General features: G+C 36.6%; 1 protein-coding gene across 4 annotated transcripts in view; it reads right to left on the bottom strand.

Annotated features, from left to right (window-relative positions):
* SCYL2 (SCY1 like pseudokinase 2) overlaps positions 1–23451 on the bottom strand; it is a 35576-nt gene extending 12125 nt beyond the window's left edge. The window contains exons 1-10 of one of the 4 annotated variants that reach the window (XM_017804451.1): positions 23304–23451; positions 18236–18440; positions 12092–12249; positions 9296–9440; positions 8513–8662; positions 7667–7888; positions 6683–6799; positions 5258–5383; positions 3566–3742; positions 77–88 (exon numbers count right to left, since the gene is read on the bottom strand). In XM_017804451.1, coding sequence (XP_017659940.1) covers positions 77–88; positions 3566–3742; positions 5258–5383; positions 6683–6799; positions 7667–7888; positions 8513–8662; positions 9296–9440; positions 12092–12249; positions 18236–18412 — 1284 coding nt within the window. In that variant the 5' untranslated portion in view covers positions 18413–18440; positions 23304–23451. Of the gene's footprint in view, positions 1–76; positions 89–3565; positions 3743–5257; positions 5384–6682; positions 6800–7666; positions 7889–8512; positions 8663–9295; positions 9441–12091; positions 12250–18235; positions 18441–22666; positions 22781–23303 lie in introns of those variants that run through there. The other 3 variants (XM_017804452.1, XM_017804453.1, XM_017804454.1) reach the window with 3 other exon arrangements.
* Between the last annotated feature and the right edge of the window lie 12 nt (positions 23452–23463).

The raw sequence follows: 23463 nt of genomic DNA, 5'->3' as shown, positions 1-23463 counted from the left end.
ACAACTTAAAGTGTATTGTAACATATCATAAAAACTTCACAAGTTTTCTTAGAACTCAGTAAATGCAATCACTTACCATGTTGCTTGCCTGAAGGCATGGAAGACAAAAAACACTTTGACATATTACTGCATTTTAAAAAGAGCAAATACAAATCAAACAAAATATACATGTTCTGGACTGACCTCTCTAAAATAACAAATCCAAATAGCTAAGCAAGTAGTTCGTGTTTCTGTTTACTCCATGGTCTTTTGTTAAAATTCACCCACATAAAAATCTTTATACATACATCACTATTGAAAAAGCTAAACTTTCAAAAACCTATGACTCAAATTCTGACCTCAAAGCACTTGATTACAATTCCACATACAAAAGCTGTATTCCACATGTCTAGAATAAATAGGGATGTAATGAAAACAATATTGCAACTACTAGATGGCCATAAAATGCCTTTATTTTATTTCACATGGAAATTGTATATCATAAAATAAAAAATCTCAAACAAAAACCCCTCACATTGCATTAACCTAAAAAATAACACTAGAATAGCACATATATATAGTGCAATTCACCTTGCTCAGGCTCAGCCATTTAAAAATTAGCCACTATTCTAAGTCACTCATCCAGGCTCAGTCTCAAATACAGAGAGTGTCTCTAACACATAAGGTTCATATCTCAGCTCAGACAGGCAAGACAACTTGCTAGAGGTGACACTGAGTATCCACTGATATATGGACCCATTTTAGAAAATAGGTTAGACTAGATAGATAAATTATGTTGACTGTAAACATATTAATAACAAAATGTCAAGTATTTTATAGGAGGAAATTAGACTTAATTTTAAGTCTAAAAATACATAGCAATCAGTGCCTATATGTCAAACAAACAGAAGTGTCAAAATGTAGAAATAGAAGTATACCAAGAGCAAATTACAAACTTCCCCCATTTATTTGCCTTCCTTTACAGGGAAGAAAAATAGATTTTTAAACTGCAGCTAATATGTGTTTTCTCATTGTATATTTATAATTTCCTAAATTGCACACACACACAAAATCATTCATTCATTCCAAGAAAATTGCTTCTGATGAAATATCCCCATGTTTGGGACAAAGAGGTTAAGATGGACAAGACCAGTTTTAAAGTTAGATTTTATAATTTTCTTCAATATAGAATTTTTGTTTGTCCTAAACTTGGCTTTTTGAAACCTACATGTGCTCATAACACATGTTCTTCTCTAACAGCTCTGTAATGCTGTGGAATTAGTTTCTATGTTAGTTACATCTATAGCTTTGGAAAAATATAATTCAATTGTTTTTGCAAATTTGAAAAGAATATGAATGAAACCTCTTATTTAACAACTAGTAAATCTCCTCTAAAATAAGAACCAAGTACTATACAGTAATTTAGACTTTACAGAAGCAGTTCAGCTCTTTTCCACTGCCTGTCAATGCTTTTCATCTAAGATAAAGCTGAATCATTTCTATCTCCCTCTACCTGGGTTTAACTAGAATGTAGTTCATGTTGTTCCAAAGAACACCTTTTATTTTTAGCTTCTATGGTCATATTCATTACTTTTTATCTATTTAGGTAGAAACGAAGATTCTACAGTCACAGATTCACACACACCATCTAACAAGCAAGTAGTAGCAGTTGCACTCTAAACAAAAATGCATCTTTTATTAGTGCAGAGCCCAGTACTTCTCAGGGTACACTGCGGGGGACTGAATTAGAATATGGATTTACAGCACATCCTATGCTAACTCTCCATGGATTCCTGTAAATATAAATTAAGGGTTTGCCTGGGCAGCTATGCCAGAGTAAGCTACTATGTTAATTTACAGCACATGTTACTCCACACTAACCCCAAGAGTATGATATAAATGAGCAGTTTAACTAAATATTTAATTTTCATATTATAAATTTCCTCATTGTGAACACTAACAATGTCTTCATACTGAATTACAGTAGCTTCCCTATGATACGTTTATTTCCTAACCCAAGTATCCTATGAAAGTCAAGCAACAGGCCCCTCACACAAATCTACATCTCAAGACAGCATTTGGAAGAAACACTGGCACATTCCCTGTCTGCCCCTCTCTAGGAGCAAACACACAGAAACGTTTTTGTCTTGCACAAAGATGGTCAGACCTAGAATTCTACCCTCTAGCACTCTGAACCTTTGTATTTTTTCTCAAATTCCTGGTAAATTAATTTTGAAAACATGACCTAGATTACTTAAAGAAATTTTACCATATTAAAAAGACCACGGAAATAATAGTTGAATAAGCCATGTAGAACTTAGCATTGAAAATATCAATGTAAGAATTTAATACATAGTATCTAGATAGCTACAGAAAAACTTGTGGTCAGCTCATAAAGAGTGAGCTTTGCCAAGCTTCTATTTTGCTTCTCTCATTTCTCAAGACATAAACCAGCTTTTGTGTCCATTATGCTCCTGATAAAACTTTGCTACAAACTTCTTGCAGTGAAGATCTTTCTCACAAATCTAATGTTAAAGGCAGCAAAACATAGTGTTACCTTTTAGGATGACACAGCACAAATGAGATGTTCACTGACTTTTGGTTGGTTAAATGTTTACTTTTTTCAAGACAACAACAAAGCTAACATAAAGCCTCAGTGTACCAAAAGTAAACAGTATTAAGCAGCTCAAATTTTCCAAGGTATTCTCAGTTACACAGTTGTTCCCTTTCTCCCCCTCCTCAGTATAATGAGAATTCTTTGGTCCAGTTTTCTGAAAACCAGAAATAAAAAGTCTACTTGTTCATTTCTATGTTTACCTTGCCCTTTAGGTGCTCTACCAGGAAATAATGGCATAAAGCAATAAACCAAGGTGAGCTGGAAGGAATGCATACATGCCTTTCATCTGTGGAGGCACAATGCCTAACAGTGACAGAATTCTCAGGAATCATCAGGCACATGGTGATGATAAAAGGCTGTAAATTTTTGCTCCTTTACAGTAACAATGGTGTCTTACTACTTTTATGCATTTAAACTACAGTGAAAAGAGCGTAATTATCTTACATATCACATTTGACATACAGAATTAAACAAATTTCACAAATTTGTGCACAACCCTCAAATAAACACTGTTCTTATTATCATGGATAAACAGCAATTCTAAGAGAGTGCTAGAGTTACAATTTTTTCACGCCATGATCCTAATGTCAGCAATCTGGACATACACAAAAAAAAAAAAATCATGGGTACAGTTTGCTCAGATTGGCTAGATAACTGATGAAATGCTTATAAGTACACCTTCTACAATCAACCAAACCCAAGAATTGAGTGGTATATTAAATGTTTCCTTTTCTGCTTCTCTAATCTCTTGAACAAATATACCCTCAAAAAATTCATCTGAAAAAGCAGAGGCTTTGTATATTTCCTGGAAAAATCTATTTTGCATGAATCAAGACTGACTGCTTGGACAACTACAGACAGGTTGGGCAATATGTGTGAAGCTGGAAAAGGCAAATAGAACAATTAGTCATTTTTCAGAAGAAAAAAACACCAAAGGGAAAAATTGTAATCATAACAATATTAACATACCTGGATTGGTTCTTGCTGCTTAAAAACAGGACCAAGATCAGGCAGTATGAGCCTGATATATTCCTCTTTGGTACATTCCTCAGCAATTAAGAGAACATTAGGCAAGACAAAGGGTACCATATCAGGATTCACAAATTCAGAAGTCAAGCAAGGCAAAATTCGCTGAATTATAACACGCTAAAAGAAAAAAAAATACAATAAAAAAACAAGTATGCCTCATGTTGCACTGCACTGCAATAAGTCACCACTGTGCCAGCTCAGCAGCTTCTGTATTAACCCAATATTTACAAAAAAGCAGACAGACAATTTTCAGTTTTGAAGTCTTATTTTCACAGTATACTGCAGCTAATTTATACTGTGCTACCCTGGTTACTTTTCTGTTAGCACTCAAAACATAACTGGAGACTTTAACAACTATGAAGCTCAACAAAGCAACAAACTGTACAACAAACTGTACAACAAACTCAACAAAGTAATAAACTATACAGAAAAAAGGACTTTCAACCACATACATGAATTAAGAAAACTTTATTCTATATGCTTTCTTTAAAAAGACACTTAAAAAAGACCCTACCACCCCCAGAAAATAATCCCTTTTTCTGTTCCCCATCATTCACTCATCAAACACATAATGATACTATACTTCCCAGTAAAACTCCAGGTACATTCCCTAAATAGGATTTTGTTGATGAAACAGGTATTTGCACTGTGGATGTCTACTGCAGAGTCAGACATCCTTAAATGCTTTTCAAGTCAATAAACAGAAATATACAGTTCAAGGGCACAGTCACTTCCCTCATAGAACATACTTTCAAGACAGGAAAAGAAAAAAAAGAATGCCCTGAAGATGATTAGGTCAGTCTGTGGCTGTCTAAAGTTAAGTGAAATACATGCCATCTATTTTCAAATTCAAAGCAGCAACCATTTCTGATCAAAGGAGAAAATTACTAAATTAAAAAGAAGAGAGTATTAAACATGAAGTCTGAATTTTGCACTGTGTAGTGCAAAACAGAATTAAAGAAATTTAATGCAACGGTTGAGAAGCTCCCTTATTCCATTAGGTATTAAACTAACACTATTTTTCTATCACATATGCATTATGGCTTATATAAATTAAAGTATACTATAAAAGGAAAAGGAGCAAGTCTAGACATAGTGTCTAACAGCACACAGAAGAAATCTGTAATGACAGGCATTTGCCTTTGAGATTTCTGGGCACTGTCAGCACAATAAAGCACTTAGTCTATTAAGGGAAGGAAGCTTTAGACTATTCAACATTAAAGTACTGCCTTGCTATGAAAAAAACTTGAAGCAATCTTATTGGGAGAAAAGGCAGCAAGATGACTTCCAAGAGCTATGATAGTACCTGGAAACAAAGGGAAAGCCTTGTAAGTGAAGACAACTTGCCTTTAAACTGGGGTGAACTACAACAGGACACGCAAATGATGGTTCCTTACACATATTGATAGCACAATTTGCCATTTTCCATTTAAAGTATTATTTAAAGCTGAGGAGTATTTCCAAACTAGTTGTTTTCTGATCTCCCTTTCTTTCCTACTGCTCTATTCTGACAGTCTCGTTACAGTCTACTATGGTACAATACTAAAGAAATTCCAGCTTCCAAAAATCAGAATAGTAACAGATGTTCACATATTTTCTAACTTGCTATTTCAAGACATCGTTCAAACATACCTTGGGTAGTTTTGGCAGAACCTTTGGTAGTCCTTTAAAAAACTGTGATTTCTGCAGGTTATCCCTTTGAAATAATGAATCAAAATATTGAAGTGTCATTGCTCCTACATCATCGAAGAATGGTATCTAAAGATAAGATTAGAAGTTTGTGATCTGGAGGGAGACGACACTGACACTGCTACAATAATTCCAAAATATAATCATCTATTTACATTTTCAATGCCCTATAGGAAACCTTTACAATGACACATCTGCAACTAAAAATGAGAACATTTTTAGACACCAAGTAGTACAATATTCACAGATACAGGTTGATTCAGACAGAATTTTCCTGGTATTTTTCAAAAACCCATGTATGTTATGTGCACCTAAGTTAACTTATTGTATATGAAATAATGTTTTGTCTACAGAAAAATGTAATGAAAAGTAAAAACTTCGATTAAAAGTTCTCCTAGGAATAATCATGCTACTTAATATTACAATAAGGGATTACCTATTAGGTCACAGAGATCTGGCTACCACCCCTGGAAACTCCAGGAAACCCTGGAAGCTCTAATATCTCTACTCTACACTTCAGTGTGCAGTGTACCTGTGGCAAAAGAGACTTAACATCTTTATAAAACCATACTGCTTAATACAACCATTTACAGATTTGTTTTATTCCTTCAGACAAGTGAGTTGATACTGGAGAAATATCTGCCAATTCCCTCACTTGCCATCTTTCAGCATATATGCTGACAGAAGTCATTACCTGCTCCCCCTCTCTTCTTCACTCACTATTTCTTCCAACTGTTAAAACACTGATTTCTCTCTCTGTGTACAGTCTTTTTATATGACAGCAAAAGAATAAAATTATTTAGCAAAGCAAATCTATAAACAGAAACCTGAAAGGCTATCAGATATAAGAAAAAGGAGTATAAGGTAAAGGAAGAACCAGGCTTTAAAGTTCTACTTTCAGATAGGAAAGCAGAGCAACAGTTTGTCAAATGAAAACTTACATTATCCTACTTGCAATTAATTTCTGAATATACTTTCTTCTTCTGCATACTTAAATCATAAGACAAAAGTTAATCCTTACATTTATAGCCCTTGATCATTTTATCGTTTCAAAATCCTTCCAATACAGTTTTAAATACTGAATTGTATAAAAACATAGCAGAGAAGCTTCTAACTGTACTGGAAAGGAGTAAAATAGTGTTGCACTGAATAATTATTCTAAATTCTGTCTCAGCACCCACTTTTTCTATATAAACAAAGGTCAGCATAAGGACAACTTCTGGCATCAACAAACATTATTTCCGAAATAGTTCAAAAACATTTAACATTTCAACTAAAATGATTAACAAAAAACACTTTAAAATAGATCTACACATCCAACACTATTTCCCCTCTATCCTATGGCTACTTTATTTTCCATGAACTGACCTTAGTCATTTGATCTGCGTCTGGTCTGACTGCTGGAGCTACATTTAAGAGTAGCTTTACATGTTCACGCACCTCCTCTGGTATATTCTGAAGAGTAGTGGAGCTTAAACGGCTCAGCTGCGTAAGTAATTTAAGCACATGCACCATGAAGTCACAAAATCCTGTATATAACTATTTCCAGTATACAACAGGACTATACTTGATGGTTTTTCTACCCACACCTTTGATATCCCTCCCATCTCCCCTTCTATAACCCATTTGTTTCTGAGTCCTCATAGTCTTCTCTCTGTTTCCCAACAGTCTAGCTGTTTCAGGTCCCATTCCACTATTTTCAACTTCCCATTGTAGTTCAGGTTATCAGAGAACACAAACATGGTATTTTTAAACAGGCAAATGTCATTACATGAGGTGTTGTCTGCGCACATTAAAACACAGGGCACATAGCTATGGCAATGGGCACCCAAAGAAGTTATGACAAAGGCAGGCTGCATATGAATGGACATTATGTCAGCTGATCCAATTAACTGCTTAAACCATGACACTGTCTTCTGTTAATGTGCACAGTCCACAAAGAATGCAAAATAGTGGACTATGTGGATACCAATTACAACGTCAAGTGATCAAATCACTCCAAACTCAGCCCTCTTTCAATGGTCCTACATAGGTAATTCACTGCCATATGTTTCATACTGTTCACTCCAACAAGTAAACATTATTCCACAAGACCAGTATTCAACAGGTTTACAGAGAATTCAGATGAAAAATGCAATCTGTAGTTTATAAAGTTGGTACATGTAACCTTCTCTAGACATGTTTTTCTAGGATTCTTTTTTTCTTGTTATAACGACAGTATGCAAGGCAAGATACCATTATCAGATGGTTTATGTTGAAGCACTGATACAGTGTTCTACATATTTAAATCTATTTTAAAACAATAACTTTTCAAATATGAAAATCAATGAATAATAGTCACAAATAGAATACCTGATCCAGCTGTCTACTAAAGCTTTTATAAATATCTTGCTTGTTGACCTCAAAAATTGGTTTCCCTTTATTAAACACTGCATACATAACAGCTCCTAGAGAGTACATATCACTGGCTGTCTCACAGCTCACAGACAGAATATATTCCGGTGCCAGATACTCAGGATTTGGAAGACACAAGGATGGCAAATTTGGATCCCATTCCTTACAAGGGAACTTTGGCTACAAGAGAAGGAAGAAAAGTAAAAGAAAGTACATTTATTAGGGATTTTTAAAGACTATTTTCAATAAGAAACTCAAGCAACAAAAAATAACTAAGCGACTCAAATCCAATTGTGAATCAAACAGAATCAGAGTAAGGCAAAACTGTTAAGAATCTCTGTCTGTAGCTTAGAGTGATTAGCTGATGCATTTAAGTCTGAATATTAGAGCTGGAAACTGTAATGTAAAAATCAAAGCACCTCTGCAAGAGAGAAACATAAGCTATGATGGAAATTCATTGCAAGAGGTAGTAATCAGGCACTGAGTGGATGCAACAGATTAAATTAGGTAGCTTTGCATGTCATCCAACATGCAGGTGAGCACAAGTGGCACAGGCTTCAGCCTCTGTCTGAAAACACCACTAGTCTATTTTGACTCCAGTGAGCCAACGCAGACTCTTTTTCTGTGATGACCAAATGCAGCAATTAAATCCAGACCTGTGCCATATGTTCAAAATTCCTGCCAACAAAATACAGAGGTGAATATTAAATAAATGATTCTGTACTGGAACGCAAAGTCATGAAACTGGTTTCAGACAAAGATCTGAATTTGAAATTTAATGATGATAAATATAAAGATTATTACCTCCTGTTCAGATGGATTTGTTGATTGGATGCAAAAATCAAAGCCCATAATTTTCCATGCTCCACTCTTATTCAAAATTATATTTTCAGGAGTAATATTTCCATGGACCATTTTCACACTACTATGCAAAAATGACAAGCCTTCAGAAACCTGTTAATAAAAGATGGTTATTTCAGGTTAAGTATTTCCCCAGACATCCTGTAAGACATTTATAAAAATTCTGTTCCTACGGTCACAATTAAATTAATAAATTAACTAAGAAACAATTTTTCACCACTATTTTAGCCTATGCCTTGGAAACTATGCATGGAGAAAATTAAACACAGATGGGTAACTAGCAGATGAGATTACTAACATCCATCACAGCATAAGTGTGGTGGTGCATTCCCCCCTCCCCTCAGGCCGCACTATGATCTCAGAAGAACAAAAATGCTTTACAAAGTTGATCAGTATATTCACCAAACAAAACCTAGGAGCTACTGGTCCTCCACAGAAGATAAAGTTTCATATAGAGGAGAGACAGCTGTAGCATGGACATTTATACGGAAAATAAAAATTAATTGAATTTTGTGTTTTACATGTCAAACTAAGCAAAAAAGAGTAGTAACTTAGAGCCTCCAGCGTTAATCCTCTCTCCCACTAAGAGTGATCAGGGCACTATTATCTCTCACTTTGCAATTATTTGATTTACTAGAGGTAGGCAAAACTTTGTCAGTTTACGGACTTCATAAAAAAATATTAATACTAAATGCACATGAAAATTGTACGGGCAACCTGTCATACCTGAAGCAAACCATATTTGGTCTCCACATCATAAAGTTTGTATTCTTTAATATCAGATGGTAAAGGAGAAGGTAGGTTGTCCCAGTTGCCAAGAACATTAGCTAAACTTGCACAGACTGGTTCTGTACAAAATGCCAAGCAATCCCTGTATAGGAAATGCATTAAAGAATTTCTTGTAAGTAAATGTAGTAAGTCCCCTGATTGTGAATAAAGAACCACACAAACATTATATTATATATTACCAGTGCACTTGGTGCTACCAAAAACCATATTGTATTTCAGGTTTTGAATTCTTATAATATTATACTAAAGAGAAATATATCAATACCTGAAGTATTAAAAAAATACTAGAATTAAGTTATTTTATTCTCTAATATTAACATAAATCACTAATGATACACACAGTGCTTCATAAAAAGTTTTAACAAAAAAAAGATATTCTTGTCCTGATCCAAGAAGATCAATCAAATAAGTTTTACTACTATTAAGACTTGTAAAATCAGGCTTTTACCCGTGCCTAAAATTGACATGTCCCTGATTGAAGCAATACTTAATGTGGTCAGTGATCAGAAACAAAATTAATACAATATAAAGTAGCACCTGAATATTCTTTTTCTTTGCAAAGTAGTAGAAAAGAAGAGCTACAAACACAAATACACTTGTTGTATGAACTGCAGTTTGCATCTGAAGTGACTGTTTTCTAAGTTGTTTTATCGATTCTTTTCTTCATGTAAAACTACTGGTCTTGTTAATGCATTTTTGTGCCAACTGTGTTTGAAGCAAACTTCTGCACACATAACACTGTGCTTCAAAATTCCAAATTTCTAAATTGATCCTGAAACCAATATATGTCTTAGTTTCCCAAACTCCAACACAAAGTCATTCTTTATATCCACATTCTTTATACTGGTCTGCACAGTGGTGGAGGCCCTGGACAGTCATTACAAATCACTTCCTAATTGTTTTAAAGTTCTTTTTGGAGAAAGCATTACATGGATGGTAGCACACATACATGCTTTAAGGACGATTAATTCATGAGAACACTAAATACTGCATCAGTATGAATAGAGAGAACAGACACCAAGTAACAGTAACAAAGATATAGTTTTGAATATAAAGTTGCAGGCAAGAAGACAGAACCTAAATTTTTGTTCTTTCCATAAAAATATCACAATGTCTCAGCATGGATCTCCCACATACTTTTAAAGTATTTTAATAATTAACAAGCTTGGCCTTTGAGGTAAAATAAGGCTGCTGAAACATGCAAACCTCCTATTACTCATCAGATTTTAGTTTTATCTACTGCTTCTCTAAAGGAAAAACAACTGAAAATTAAAATATACTAAATCATAGGTGTCAGCCAACCTGATAGAACTTCTTTGCTTGGTTTCCTCCCTACCACTCTGTTAATGACATACCTTTCACATGTCTATTAGCACAACCAGGGCTATAAAAGTTGTTTCTGTTGAAATCACAAGGAAGAATCAGAGCACAGAAAGACAATGTCTTTCATTTTCAATCTGACTTCAACTTTACCACAGAGCTTATACATTTAGTTATGGTTGAGGGCATAGATGATAGAAAATACCTAGGGAACTATTCAGTGGTTTTCATAGCATAAACTCTGTGATTACTGTTGTTTTGAGGGAATAAAAAGACGAGTGTTTATTTTCTGCTTTAGAAGCTAATTAAAGGGTCCAAACCAACGTTTTGGAAGGATGCAGTAAATCTAATTAAAGTAACTGCAGTAAATCTAATTAAAGTAACTGAATATTGCAAAAGCTGATGTCTGCCATACAGTGTAGCTTCTCTAACGGTTCCTGAATAATATCAGAATGAAATTAATAGTAGGATAAAAAAAAAGAAAACACTTTAAAAATAAAAATGATGCCCAAAACCACATACAGGGAAACAATGTAACAAATTGAATGTCTCGTAAATTATCTGGGACTCCTCACACTACTATTTTTAATGGGTAGCAATGATATTATGAGTTAACTTTCAACTTGTTTGTTTAATCCTTTTCTCCAATAACAAGTTAAATATAGATGAATATTGGTTACCAGTTTTGTTAATGGAATTAACTGACAAGTTGCAAGTAAACATATTCATATTAAATATTTAGTATAAATAAGGAGCTATTCATTATATAAATGCATGTAAAGATCTATACATCATTATATATATTATATAAATATAATTATATTGAATACCAATAATTTGTAGTAGACACATGCTATTAACAGTGGGAAAACTACCCACACACTAGGGTCAGAAAGATATGGTCTTTCTTTCTTTCTCTACTTCAACTGTGCAGGTAGATCAAGTATCCATTTGCCCCATAAAGGAGGAATAAAGTGTTCAACAGTTCAACACAACTGTATGTTACTTGGGAGACACAAAAGAAAAAGACCAGGTACAGTGTCTCCAGAAGGAGCCCATGACGGATTTCTTCAAGAATAGGTGCTCTGGGAAGACCTGAAATTCTAAATAAATCTTGTAGCATGCTTGCACAACGTTACACATACGAATATTCTAAGCAAACCTTTCTTTTATGAATCCCCTTCAAAAACCGTTACATCACTTTCTACCACAGCAAGCAACTGGACGGGTTTTGTGCTTCTGGTGTTTCTACCAGTAGCTGAGTGTGCTGAGTATAGAAAGAACAATTCTCCTATGAATAAATACAGTAAACTTGAATCTCATCACATGTGTGGGTTCAGTGTTCCAGATATTTTACATCCAATACCAAAACAATGATTAAAAATGTCTCTTCTCAACTTTACTAGAGCTTACCTAGATTCTTCCAATGGATGTTGAACAGTAAGTAGTCGAGGGTGTCGAAGCCTGGTCAGCTGTTGAACACCTCGTTTTAAAGACTCAATAATCTGATCTTTTTCAAATTTTTGATACTTGTCTATTAGCTTCTTATCAAAGACAAAAACAGCCACTTCCTAGAAATAATCAACAAAAGTTAATCAGTATATAACATAGCCAAAACCCAAGCCTATACACAATTTCACACACACACAAATTTTTTGATTCAACGGTACAATGCCACAAATACAATAAACAAACAAAAAAACTTATTGTCCTTACTTTGTCCTAGTCATGGGACAGGTTACTGTACATAACCTCTAAAGTATGTACTTTAAGAGTTAAGGTACTAATGCTCCTGATTTTGCAAATAGTAATACGTAAACTATACCCACTACCTACACAGCGACAAAGCAGCAGATCCATAGGACAGAAATCAGCTTGATTTTAAGTACATGAAAGCATTTACATCAACTATGAACAGTTAAAATATTCTGAGTATATATGCAGTCATTTGGCATTAAATATATCAAGTGGTGCTTTATTAAACCAGATCCTGTCTCAGTGTTCTGCCACAAACCAGTACAATCTATATTAAACTAAACTTTCATGAGAAATAATTTATAGTCACAGTAATCTATTAATCTGATCAGACCATTCACATGATAGAACATTAAGAATTTTTTAATGCTTAAAGATGTGTGAAAAGAAGTCACAGAAATGTTAAACCAGAGAAAACCTCTCCAACCTCTGCAATGGAGTGAGAGAAAATCAAGTTTATATTTATATGAAACCTTGAAATTACAGAGGTCGATGTGAAATTAAAAACTACATTACATCACCATCTTGGAAGTCATTAAGGAGAAGTATATCGATTGACAAAAAAAAGGAATTAAAATCTCTATCATGAAACAGTGACTTTTATACGCTGCTACAACAGCATTATGAATAATAATAAATGTTAGAAACAACAAAAAAAATGAAAACACAGTTTTCAGTCCCAAGAAGAACTCTATGCTCTTCTACTGCACATTTTATAACCATTACTCTAATTAAAATCTCACAGAAGTTACATTATTAATTTAAAAACCCTAAAAACTTCTAGAAATAGTCTATATAAAATAAGAAATTCAGCCCAATACACAAAAAGTTGTTTTTTAGCTGGTTTCATTAAGCTATTAGCAGGTGAACACCTATAACTAAGTGAACTAAGTACACTTTTCCTGCTTCTATCCATACTGGTTCCCTGCTCCAGCTCTAAGTGTGATGGATGAGATATTTACATTGACACAAGGCAGAGAGGAACCAATGATGGGGATGAAAGACATACATTGAGTAGTGCATGACCAATAACAAAATTTCAAACCGAGATGGCACTTCTGAAAGCACTTCTGTTTGATGGCAAGTTAAAAGAATCAGAAAGTGAGTATTTAAATTGGACAGCATAAGACATCAGCTATGGTTTGAAGACTTTATGATGGCTCTAAGTTCTATTGGTGCTTGATGCAATCCTACATGGCTTGTTTGAACTCATCATTCCCTGCAGCTGGGAGGACAGAAGAGAACACAATTTGTGCTCCAGATCCCCTGACCAGTTGACCCAAGGCCCTTTGGTTCCCCTTGACTATCCATAGCCTTCTTGTTGAGACTTCGCCGGTACCCACCTGGAAACCAGTAGCGGGGAGTAACCAGTGGGCCGTACCAGACTGGGAAGTTTCTTCATGATGTCTCTTACCCAGGCCCCAGGGAGGCAACACATCTCCCTGTGGGTTGGGTCTGGTTGACATTTGGGCTGTCAATTCCTCTCAAAAGGAAGTCACCAATGACTACTATACTTCTTTTTTTCTTAATTGAGGAAGTGATGGGGGGGGGTTGGTTGCCTTGCCCTAGGCAACTCCTCCATGCCAGAAGAACCTTCATCTACATTCTCATTTCCCTGACCCTCAGATTCCAGAGCCTCATATCAATTGTATAAGTGCATCAGGAAAGCTAAGGTAGGTTGGCAGGGAATTCACCTGCCACGCTGAGCAGAAACCCGTTTCCACTCCCCTCAGTCTCTAAGGTCCCCTCCTTCTGCCCAGTGGTGAGAGAGTAGGGGATTCATTACTTCTTGTGAAGTAGAAGGCAGGTTCATTTGTCTAAAGTATGGCAGGGTGTGGCTCCACTAGTCAATCTCTTCCTCAGAGTCCCTAATCCTTAGTCTTTCTACTTGATCTCAGCTCCACCACTAGGCTGAGCAGATTGTTGACTTGACTGCACCTCACGCAGCTGTTCTCTTTGTTGCCCTCCAAGAGCAGCACAAATTTTCTTGTTTTTCTTCGTATTTTCTGTCCTCAGCCTGCTGGGGATAGGGAAGTGAGTGAGTAGCTGTGTGGGCGCTTGGTTGCTGGCTAGGGTTAACCTGCGACATCCTCCCAGACTATTTGCAATCCTGAAATCTTAATGAAACATTCACCAGTTTGAAACACACATTGACAGTTTAAAATACGTGTCCTTATTTACCCACATAAACACCTTTCAAACTAAAGAGATTGCAAAACTCCTGCTCCTATCTTAGCCAATGCAACTACTACAAAAAGAGAAAGAAAGGGGGAAAGAGAGAGAAATAATTTTTTCCAATCAAAAAAAGGCAACCAGGCAACCAAGGCGTGTGCCCCTTTCCCTCCTGACCCCAAGAGGAAGGCAAACATTCAAAAAGACAATGGGTTTGTGTGTCAAAAGAGATGCAAACAAAACGAGAAATTATTTCTGAAGTAAAGATATCATTACAGAAATGTAATGATATCGGAACAATATCTCTTCCTATTGATCCCACTGGATATTGAGGAAGCATGTTAATAAAACATGTAAAATATTCAAGCACTATATATTACAGAAACTCAAATCCTGAAATTTTAAATAGCATGGAGTAATAATGACAGCATCTAAGCACAGAACATGGAAGCAAAAAAACCAACTCCACAAAATGTTTAATAAATACAGTTCACCATCTATCCTGTGAACTGAATTAATGTAGCACTCTTGTGGAAAAAAACCAAATTTGATCATGTTAAAAACTAAATTGTAAACACAAAAGTAAAGGAAATTTAAAGGTAGCAGTCAAGGTGCTTGATTTTAGAAATTTTATGTTTGCTTTCTCTTTCATTTTTGTCCTCTATTTTACTCATATGCACTCACACATTTTTTAAATGAAAAATTAAATGTAACTCAACATGCAAACACATGATATTTTACTAAAGCCTCCCACTGAGATAAGCAAAACAGTCTCTGAACTAAAGCACTGGAAAGCATTCCAGTATTACTCTGGTCTTTTGCCAGAAAAAGATTTTCCTCTCTCTTTTGGGGGCTTTATTTTCTATAGGCTTGTCAATGTTTTTTATAACCCTACTTTCCCCCTAGTTTCTTTCAGTCATAAGGTATGCAATACAACTATTTCAATTTTAAAATTTATCAGCCTTTAAAGTTTGAACAACAGGAAGCTTTAAGTTCAAAGTTACTATATGCACAGGCAAAACAACAGAAAGTTGACTTACCTACCTACCATAATACATTAGTACTACCACAATAAAAGTTAAACACAACTACAGTAGTCTTGAAGTGCAAATCATTATTTAATGAATTCTGCTAGTTTTACAATCGAGCTGCCAACAAGAACTTGGTGACCTCACCCCATCTACTCATGAGTGCACTTTCAGACACAGAAGTAGAAGAAACAAGTGCCATATTATGCCAGAAAACATATAAAGACTAAGTTAATTAATCCAAGATGAGCTGAAATGCATACTGTAAAATTATACACCTATATATAACCAGAGAGTCATAAATCTTTCAAACAAACAGCAGCAAACCAGCTACAGTATAGAACCAGATAAACATATGCACACAAGTAAGTAATATCCTCACATTCTGTTAGGTTCAGTCACCTACAAAGTAAGCAAGAAAAGACAAGGTACATTAAAAAAACCCCACACAAACATTCAGAAATCCTGGAGAAACAACTAGGCAGGAACCAGGATGAACTCAGAAAAAAAGAATACAATCATAGATATCCACTCTCACCAGAGATGGAATATTTGTAACTGTCCACTGACAAATTCATCCTGAAAACAAAGATTTCTGATGGGATCTGCTGTACAGCTACAAACTCCAAATTTAGCTGTTTTATCTGGCTACAATGACTTAAACTATTACTTGTGTTGTTTAAAAGTCACAACAACATGGGCAATTAAGCCCTTATATCCTGCTTCTCTGAATACAATACACATTTACTGCAAAAAAAGCTAAACGCTTGTAGCTTCAAGGTAGATATACACACTTGCAATACAGCAAATATGTGCATCACTTCACAAAAGTGACTGCTACCACTTGGAGAGTGACAGCCAGCCACTTCCATACTGCCCAGCAAACATTCAAAAGGTACACGTGGAAGAAATAAAAAGTTAATATTAAAGAACAGATATACCGCATTACAACACACCATAAACTGTTTGCATTGCTGCACAGTTTTGTTGTGCAATGGCAAACAGAATGTTGTCATGATGTTACCTAACTGGTAATATTAATAATGAATGGTAACTTCATGTCAAATCAGCAGCCACCTAAAATTCCCAGCAGTACAACTGCTGTTGTATTTTTCATGACCAACGATGGCACACAAATGTACAGATGTTAGTCAGGGTTTACAGAGATGCTGTAGGATCACATGTGGTAACAACTGAACTAAAGTTCCGTAAAATAATTGGTCAGAACACCCATTCAAAGCTTGAAAAACATGATCAACAGGTACCCAATTACATATATTCTGTACATACACAAGGGAAGAAACCTGCTACAACTCTCCAGAACTTAAAGTTACACCTGCTACAGGTCAAATGCTTACTGGACACATAGATTGTATAAAACCTATCAAAACCACCATACTTCTAATGTTACCACTTATTTGTATAGATGAGTAAGACCAAAAAAAAGCCCTAACCAATTGGTATGTTGGGTAAACTCCATAAATACTAGATGCACAGAGCTCTGTAACAGCTAAACAGATGCTTCAAGATATGGCAAAAGTACCTGATTAAACATTATTTCAACACTGTCACAATCAGATCATACATTCTTCATAGATTATTTATTCTGCATATTATATCTCTCCTCTATTTGCTACAGTTTATTTTTCCATCATCTAATGGATTGTATATACATTTTCCAAAGTGATTCCTTTGTGTCCATTTCTTTTTGGTACATCTGAAGCAAGTTGATTCATTGTCTAAGTGACTTCACATCACTTCAGCATCAAGTTTAACTGAAGGCCACAATTTATTAACACTTCCATTTACATGTTGAAAATTCTACTTCCTCTCCAAGTTTGAAAAAAGACTTTTCACATTTCTCCAGTACAACAAAATAATTTTCTATAATAACAATTCTTAAACTCTGTTTTTGGCAAACCTTCTTCTAAAGCCACAATCCCATACTCATTTACACATGTGACTTCAAGTGAGTCAGAAGTTCGTGTATTAGTGCTCTAAACCCTAATACTTTAAGGAAACTAAAAGGGAACAATACTGATCTGAAACCAGCACAGAGAAGGCACAACCAACTTCCTCCACAACCTCCTCCGCTATTCCATGCCTTCCTGTTACAGTATCTCATGACTTAACATTTCTAAGGTTTCAATTTCTGTATGGCAGCTGAGCAAAAAAACTACAGTGTCGTTTGCTGACAACAAATGATGATATACTTCACAATTATTTTAAACTTAAAAAGCCAGTATTGCTGCCAAAAAAATGTTGCAAGGTACAACCAACTGGGGAGCCCATCCATGTTTAAAAAAAACCTCTTCCTTTTTGTCAGATCACTTTTAACTCAGATGAATTCTTGATCTTGGTCACAAATTCTATGTTATGAATGCAGAACCACTTCTTTCTCCAGCAGTGAAAGCTTAAAGCAAATATCACCTACATAGCTGAGAACACTGTATTTAAATAGTGTTGAGGTTTTTGTTCCCCTTTGCTACTCTTAACCTTACTTTGCCCAGTTGGATTTTGGTTTTAACTGCCACTTACCAACTGCTATCTATCAATCTGTTATCTAATGCCTATGAATGCATGTCTTTACTTGATAACTCACCTGTTTTGTTGATTTTTTAGTTCCATTAAATATCTTCCATGCAAGACCATTACCTCCACTGGCAATATGACGGCCCACATCAAATTCCCTGGTGACAGGGTTTCCCATGACCGCACTGGTGACATCAGCCGTTACCTTTGTAACGGTACTCTTCAATTTATTCAGCATGGACTCCATGGTTTCCACTGTGTACCAATGTATTATCCTACAAAGACAAGAAAAAAACAAGGGTTTACAGTCCTCTCAATTTCTGCTAACGAAAGGTACATGTTGAACACTACAACTTCTAAGGATCCAACAGGATATAGGAGCAAGCCACAAAAAGAATAGTGAAATATAACTTCCAGGAACCATTCACACTGCATCCTATGGGATTATATGTCATTGTTTCTACTCCTCCTCAGAAACTTCTGAATCTCTTGATTGTTCTTTGTTAGATCTAACAAAGAAATTCAATCATTTCTTGAAAATGGGTAACTGAATAAAGCAGAGAATCTATATACCGTCCCCCTGACAGGAAACGTCCACACCTTGTGTATCAGTATAAATCAACGGAGAAACAAATCTGAAGGAAACCAGACTCCTTTATTTCCAGTGCTCATGGAACTACACATTTTCTGAAGGGAAGGATTACTTAAGATCCCAGACTAGCAAAATAATAGATGTGTATTATAGAGATGACAAGCAAAAAAAAAGTGTTCTTTACTACAGTGTGCTTTTCAAAATACAGGCTCAAAATTCAGTATTTTACCCATGAGATTGCTGGCATTACTATTTGTATGATCTAACTATTAATGAACTTAAGTATTAATGCAGGAGAAGGAAACAAGAAACCATCTTTTTATACTTTATCAAAATTGCACAAGGAAGTTTTTTTTACATCACCTTTCAAATTTAAGAGCTAAAAGACTCTGGCAGCTTCCAATTTAGTTCATCTTCGCCTGCAGTGTATACTTCCAGAGTTTCCTAAATGGTCATAAAAAAAAGTCTGACTTGCCTATTCTGCGAGACAGAAGTTCTGAAGCCTAAGTCGCATTTATACAATTGTCTCTCTGATAATGTATACACAAGAAGGAACAAAGGCAGCAAAGAAACCATGAAAAAATGAGATAGACACTCATCTTCCTTATCAGTGTGAGCAAAGATGAAGAGAGAATGCAAGAAGAAATTATTTCCAGGAGTCAGTATCATGCAGTATATTCAAAAGCAACATTCAAGGATATTTCTTCAGTCTCTCTTTCAAATAAGGTGTAAAAAGCACTATTTCTTAAAGGTAAAATAAACCTAAAATAGCACATCAGCAAATATACTGAAATCTGCAGAAATACTTTTTTCAATTATGGCCTTATTTGTCTTACACTCTACTCATTGGCATACTATTGTGTAAAACTGCTTCTTTGAAAAATAGAGAATGTTATTGCTATCTAAATGGAAGCAACAAGATTCTGTTGTGATAAAGATGATGTCTACCAAGTCAAGGTAACAACAACAAAAGAAGCAAAAGGCATAACAAATAATCCAGTGAGCACAGACAAATCAGCCCAAATGTCCTTCTGATCAGATACGAGGTGCTTGCTTGTATGACTTAAAACTCTTTCCATGGTATTACACACATTTAAAAGGCAATATATTAGTCTACATAGGTTATCTGGTGTCTATCAATATGTGCATTTACACCACAGCTTTTTCCCCATTCAAGACACAGATGGAGTTTGTTTCCTCTTCACAGCTCCTTAGTCCCAAAAAACCCGTAGCAACTTTCTTTTGACACCTGTACACCTCAGTCAAACTTGATTAAAATCAACCACACTGACATTATTTGGACATGCACGCCTTCGCTCCTGGTACTATTAATTTGATGGCATTAGAAATCTGGACAAATAATCAGATTAGTTTTAAAATGCAAATATAGGCTTTTTTTTTACAAAAAAGGCAATAAACCTACTAAATAAAACTCCTTAAAAAGTTACGTGTGTTATGGAATAATTCACTCCAGTGCAGTTGTGTGCAACAGCATAAGCCAAGCCCTAAGCAAACTTCAGCACAGTGCTGGAAGCAGCACAGTTACGCTGCTCTGCCTTAACTATTGCTGCAGTTATATTCCACCTTCACTATTCCCCCATAGGGAAATGCAGAAATACACCAGTGCTGTGGCTCCATAGGTACTTCTCCAATTTTCATGTCAGCTGAAGTGGCATAACTTTGTTTGAAGAAATCAGACTAGGAGTTTTAAGAAAATATATTATAAAAAAAGACAGGAAATCCAGCTGCAGAGACCTCAATCTTGCAAATACTCAAATTTAAATCAGAAACAGTAGTTATGACTTCAATAGGCCAACTCAGGAGCAGAAACAGATATGACTGCAAGCACGTTAAGGGTGGAGTTAGTCTTAATTGCGGGGACTGTGACTTGTAGATAAAAGAAACTGTGTCTGAAATCAACAAAATAATCTCCAGAATAACTACATACTTGTTTGGTATCTGATGTTTGGTTGAGAACATACCTGGAAATAAATTACCAAAACACAGAATTCCTTTATTAAGTAGTTTCATTACAGCATGTGACATTTTATTATTACAGTTTACTTTATAAATTGTGCTATGGAAAAGCACCTGAAACTCCTAACTTTGCAGCCCCAGACCAAACAGTTATTAGACACAAGCTAATGTCCCTGTATAAAGGAACTGTTCATTAGCCTGATAAATGGTAGAAAAAAGGATGATGGAGTATTCTAAAAAGGAGCTATAGTCATGTCCAGCTCTCAGAGATTTTATTCTGCAGCTACTCTGTGGGCATACTCTATATGCTAAAGGACTATAAAATCAACCCTAAGGAGTTTAAGATAATCACAAATCTAATTTATTTGGTTTTAGATCTTGTGCTTTTTCCATTGTTTCATTCACTCCCAGCCATCGAACCTTCCCTAGTACCAATGAAACACCATCTTGTGCTAGGATTCTCAAAACTATAAAAGGCTCTGCAATATTAACTGCGGATATATTATGAAGAAAATGCCTGTGCGTGCATGTTCAGATTTCTTTGTGTAATTCTGAAAGGGAGCTTCTCTACACAGGTGGTGGAAAAAAGGTGTAGTATTCATTAAATCAGAAGTGCCCTCTGCTATGGGTGACAGACTAACTGCAGTGAGTAGCCTGGAAAAGCCACTAGGTGAGAATGTTAACAGCATTCCAGTGTTTGAAGCGTTAGAATCTGAAATTCAAGCCTGGTAGACCCTGTCCAACCTGTTCCTCTCCAACTTGACAGTATGCAAACTATTGTTTAATTCAGCTACTGAGCAAGGAGTACCACGAAACTTACTTCTCAAAATAGCGTGGTTTAATGTTTACATCCATCAAACTGCAAATTTGTAGAAATTCTCATGTCAACACTTGACTATAAGCTAAAATAGTACATTTTGCTCCATAAAAATGATTGCTATTACCAACTTCAGTAAAAGCTCTATATTATGCCAACAAGAACAATGCACCTAGAAAATCCATGCATCCCCCCAAATATCTGTTTTGTGTAGTATCTATGATACCACAAATCATGATAATTTAAGCAGATGAGAAATATGCAATTTTAGTTCTCTACTGCAGGAAAACTGGTTTGTTCGGTTCTTTTAAGACTGGTCTGCTAATTCTAGAAAAATTAATATCCAAATGGCAATAAAGTCAGTCATCCACAATGAAATTTTCATTTAAAATTAAAAGATAATAAATGAGACAAGTACAAAATCTGAAGAGTAACAGTGTTTGGACAAGCAACACAGGACATGCAACAAATGATTAAGAACTCTGATTTCTTCCTCTTTATATTTCATGGGTAATATTAATGCTACTGATACTAAGTCCATGAAACCTGGAACTAATCCTAAAAAAATCTGGATGATCAATGTGTCCTTTTCATGAATGCCCCTCACAATTGAAAAAGGGTTTTATCTTGATGTACATCAGCAATGATATGTCAGCATGATGAGGACAATTACTTAGCAAGGTAGTAAGCAACAACCAACACTGCACTAAGAAATGAGGCAAAATATCCAAAATGTTGAAATAAAGGCTGTTGAAATCCAAAACAAAGATTCCCCACCATTCTTTAATTCTCACTCATCTAAAACAATTAACTGCAAGATGTAAATCCATTAATTTATGTTTGAACTAATTCATAGCTTTATCTGATGTATGGATATGGGTGCATACCGTACAGCACTGCAATGTACATTCTACCACTATTTTGACTATAATAAGCCTGGATTCCTCTTTGGGAACCAAGGCAACAGGCAGGTGCATGGGTACTTCATGCCACCCAACCCCATCCTATCCATCTGTCCCAAATCAGGATGAATTCATAGAAAAAATAAATGCTGGAAAAACTGAGTCACACCAAACAAAAGGAGAAAACCCCAACATTTTTCAGGCACAACCAACCTTTTGCATTTGTTATAAAAACAACGGGAAGACCAAATGCAATGAAGCACTGTGCACGGGCTAACTGCCCTCACTGCAAATCACCTTCGTGACTTTTATTCCCCATTCCGGTACTGAGCTGCGGCTGAATCCCTAACGAACACTCACGGTACGAGATCCACGAACGGGGATCTGCCACCTGCCGACAGGCGAAACTCAGCCTATACGCTGCACAAACCCCAGGACAGCCTCATGAGGGCCAGTCCTCCGGGCAAAGTATGTACTGTATTTACAGCGAGCCCGGGCTCGCACCGCTCCGCCAGCGCCGCGGGGACTCCGCTCGCCCCCGCGGGGCCGGTGCCCGGGCTCGGCTCCGCGGGGCAGGCCGGAGGCAGCGCGCTCGGGGCCGGGGCGGCCGCGGCCACAGGCGGCAGGTGACCCGCGACCCGCCGGCTCGGGCAGCTCAGCGCTCCCCGCCGGGCCCTGCCCGCGCAGCGATCGCGCCTCCAGAGCGGCCCTTCCCCTCCACCCTTCGGAGCCGGGCACCCGGGACCCGAGCCCACCACCCCCCGCCCCAGGAGCCGGCCGGCCCGGCCCGGCCCGCGCAGTACTACCAGGCCACAGGCAGCCGCTCCTGCCCCGGGCCGCGGCCTCTCACCTGAGCCCGCGGGAAGCTGCCAACACGGCGTCCGGCTGCCCGTCGCCCTGTAGGCCCGGCGGGCCGCCTGTCACGCCGGCTCCGTCTCCCGCTCCGGCCCCGTCCCGCTGCAGCTACTCCATAGCGACAGCGGCGGCCAGAGCGGCGGGGCGGGGGCGGC

This window comes from Lepidothrix coronata, unplaced genomic scaffold (genome assembly GCF_001604755.1).
Source record: "Lepidothrix coronata isolate B3197 unplaced genomic scaffold, Lepidothrix_coronata-1.0 Scaffold9, whole genome shotgun sequence".
NCBI classification, from domain to species: Eukaryota; Metazoa; Chordata; class Aves; order Passeriformes; family Pipridae; genus Lepidothrix; species Lepidothrix coronata.
The sequence above is the reverse complement of the archived record's forward strand: the minus strand, read 5'-3'. Positions and strand labels throughout refer to the sequence as shown.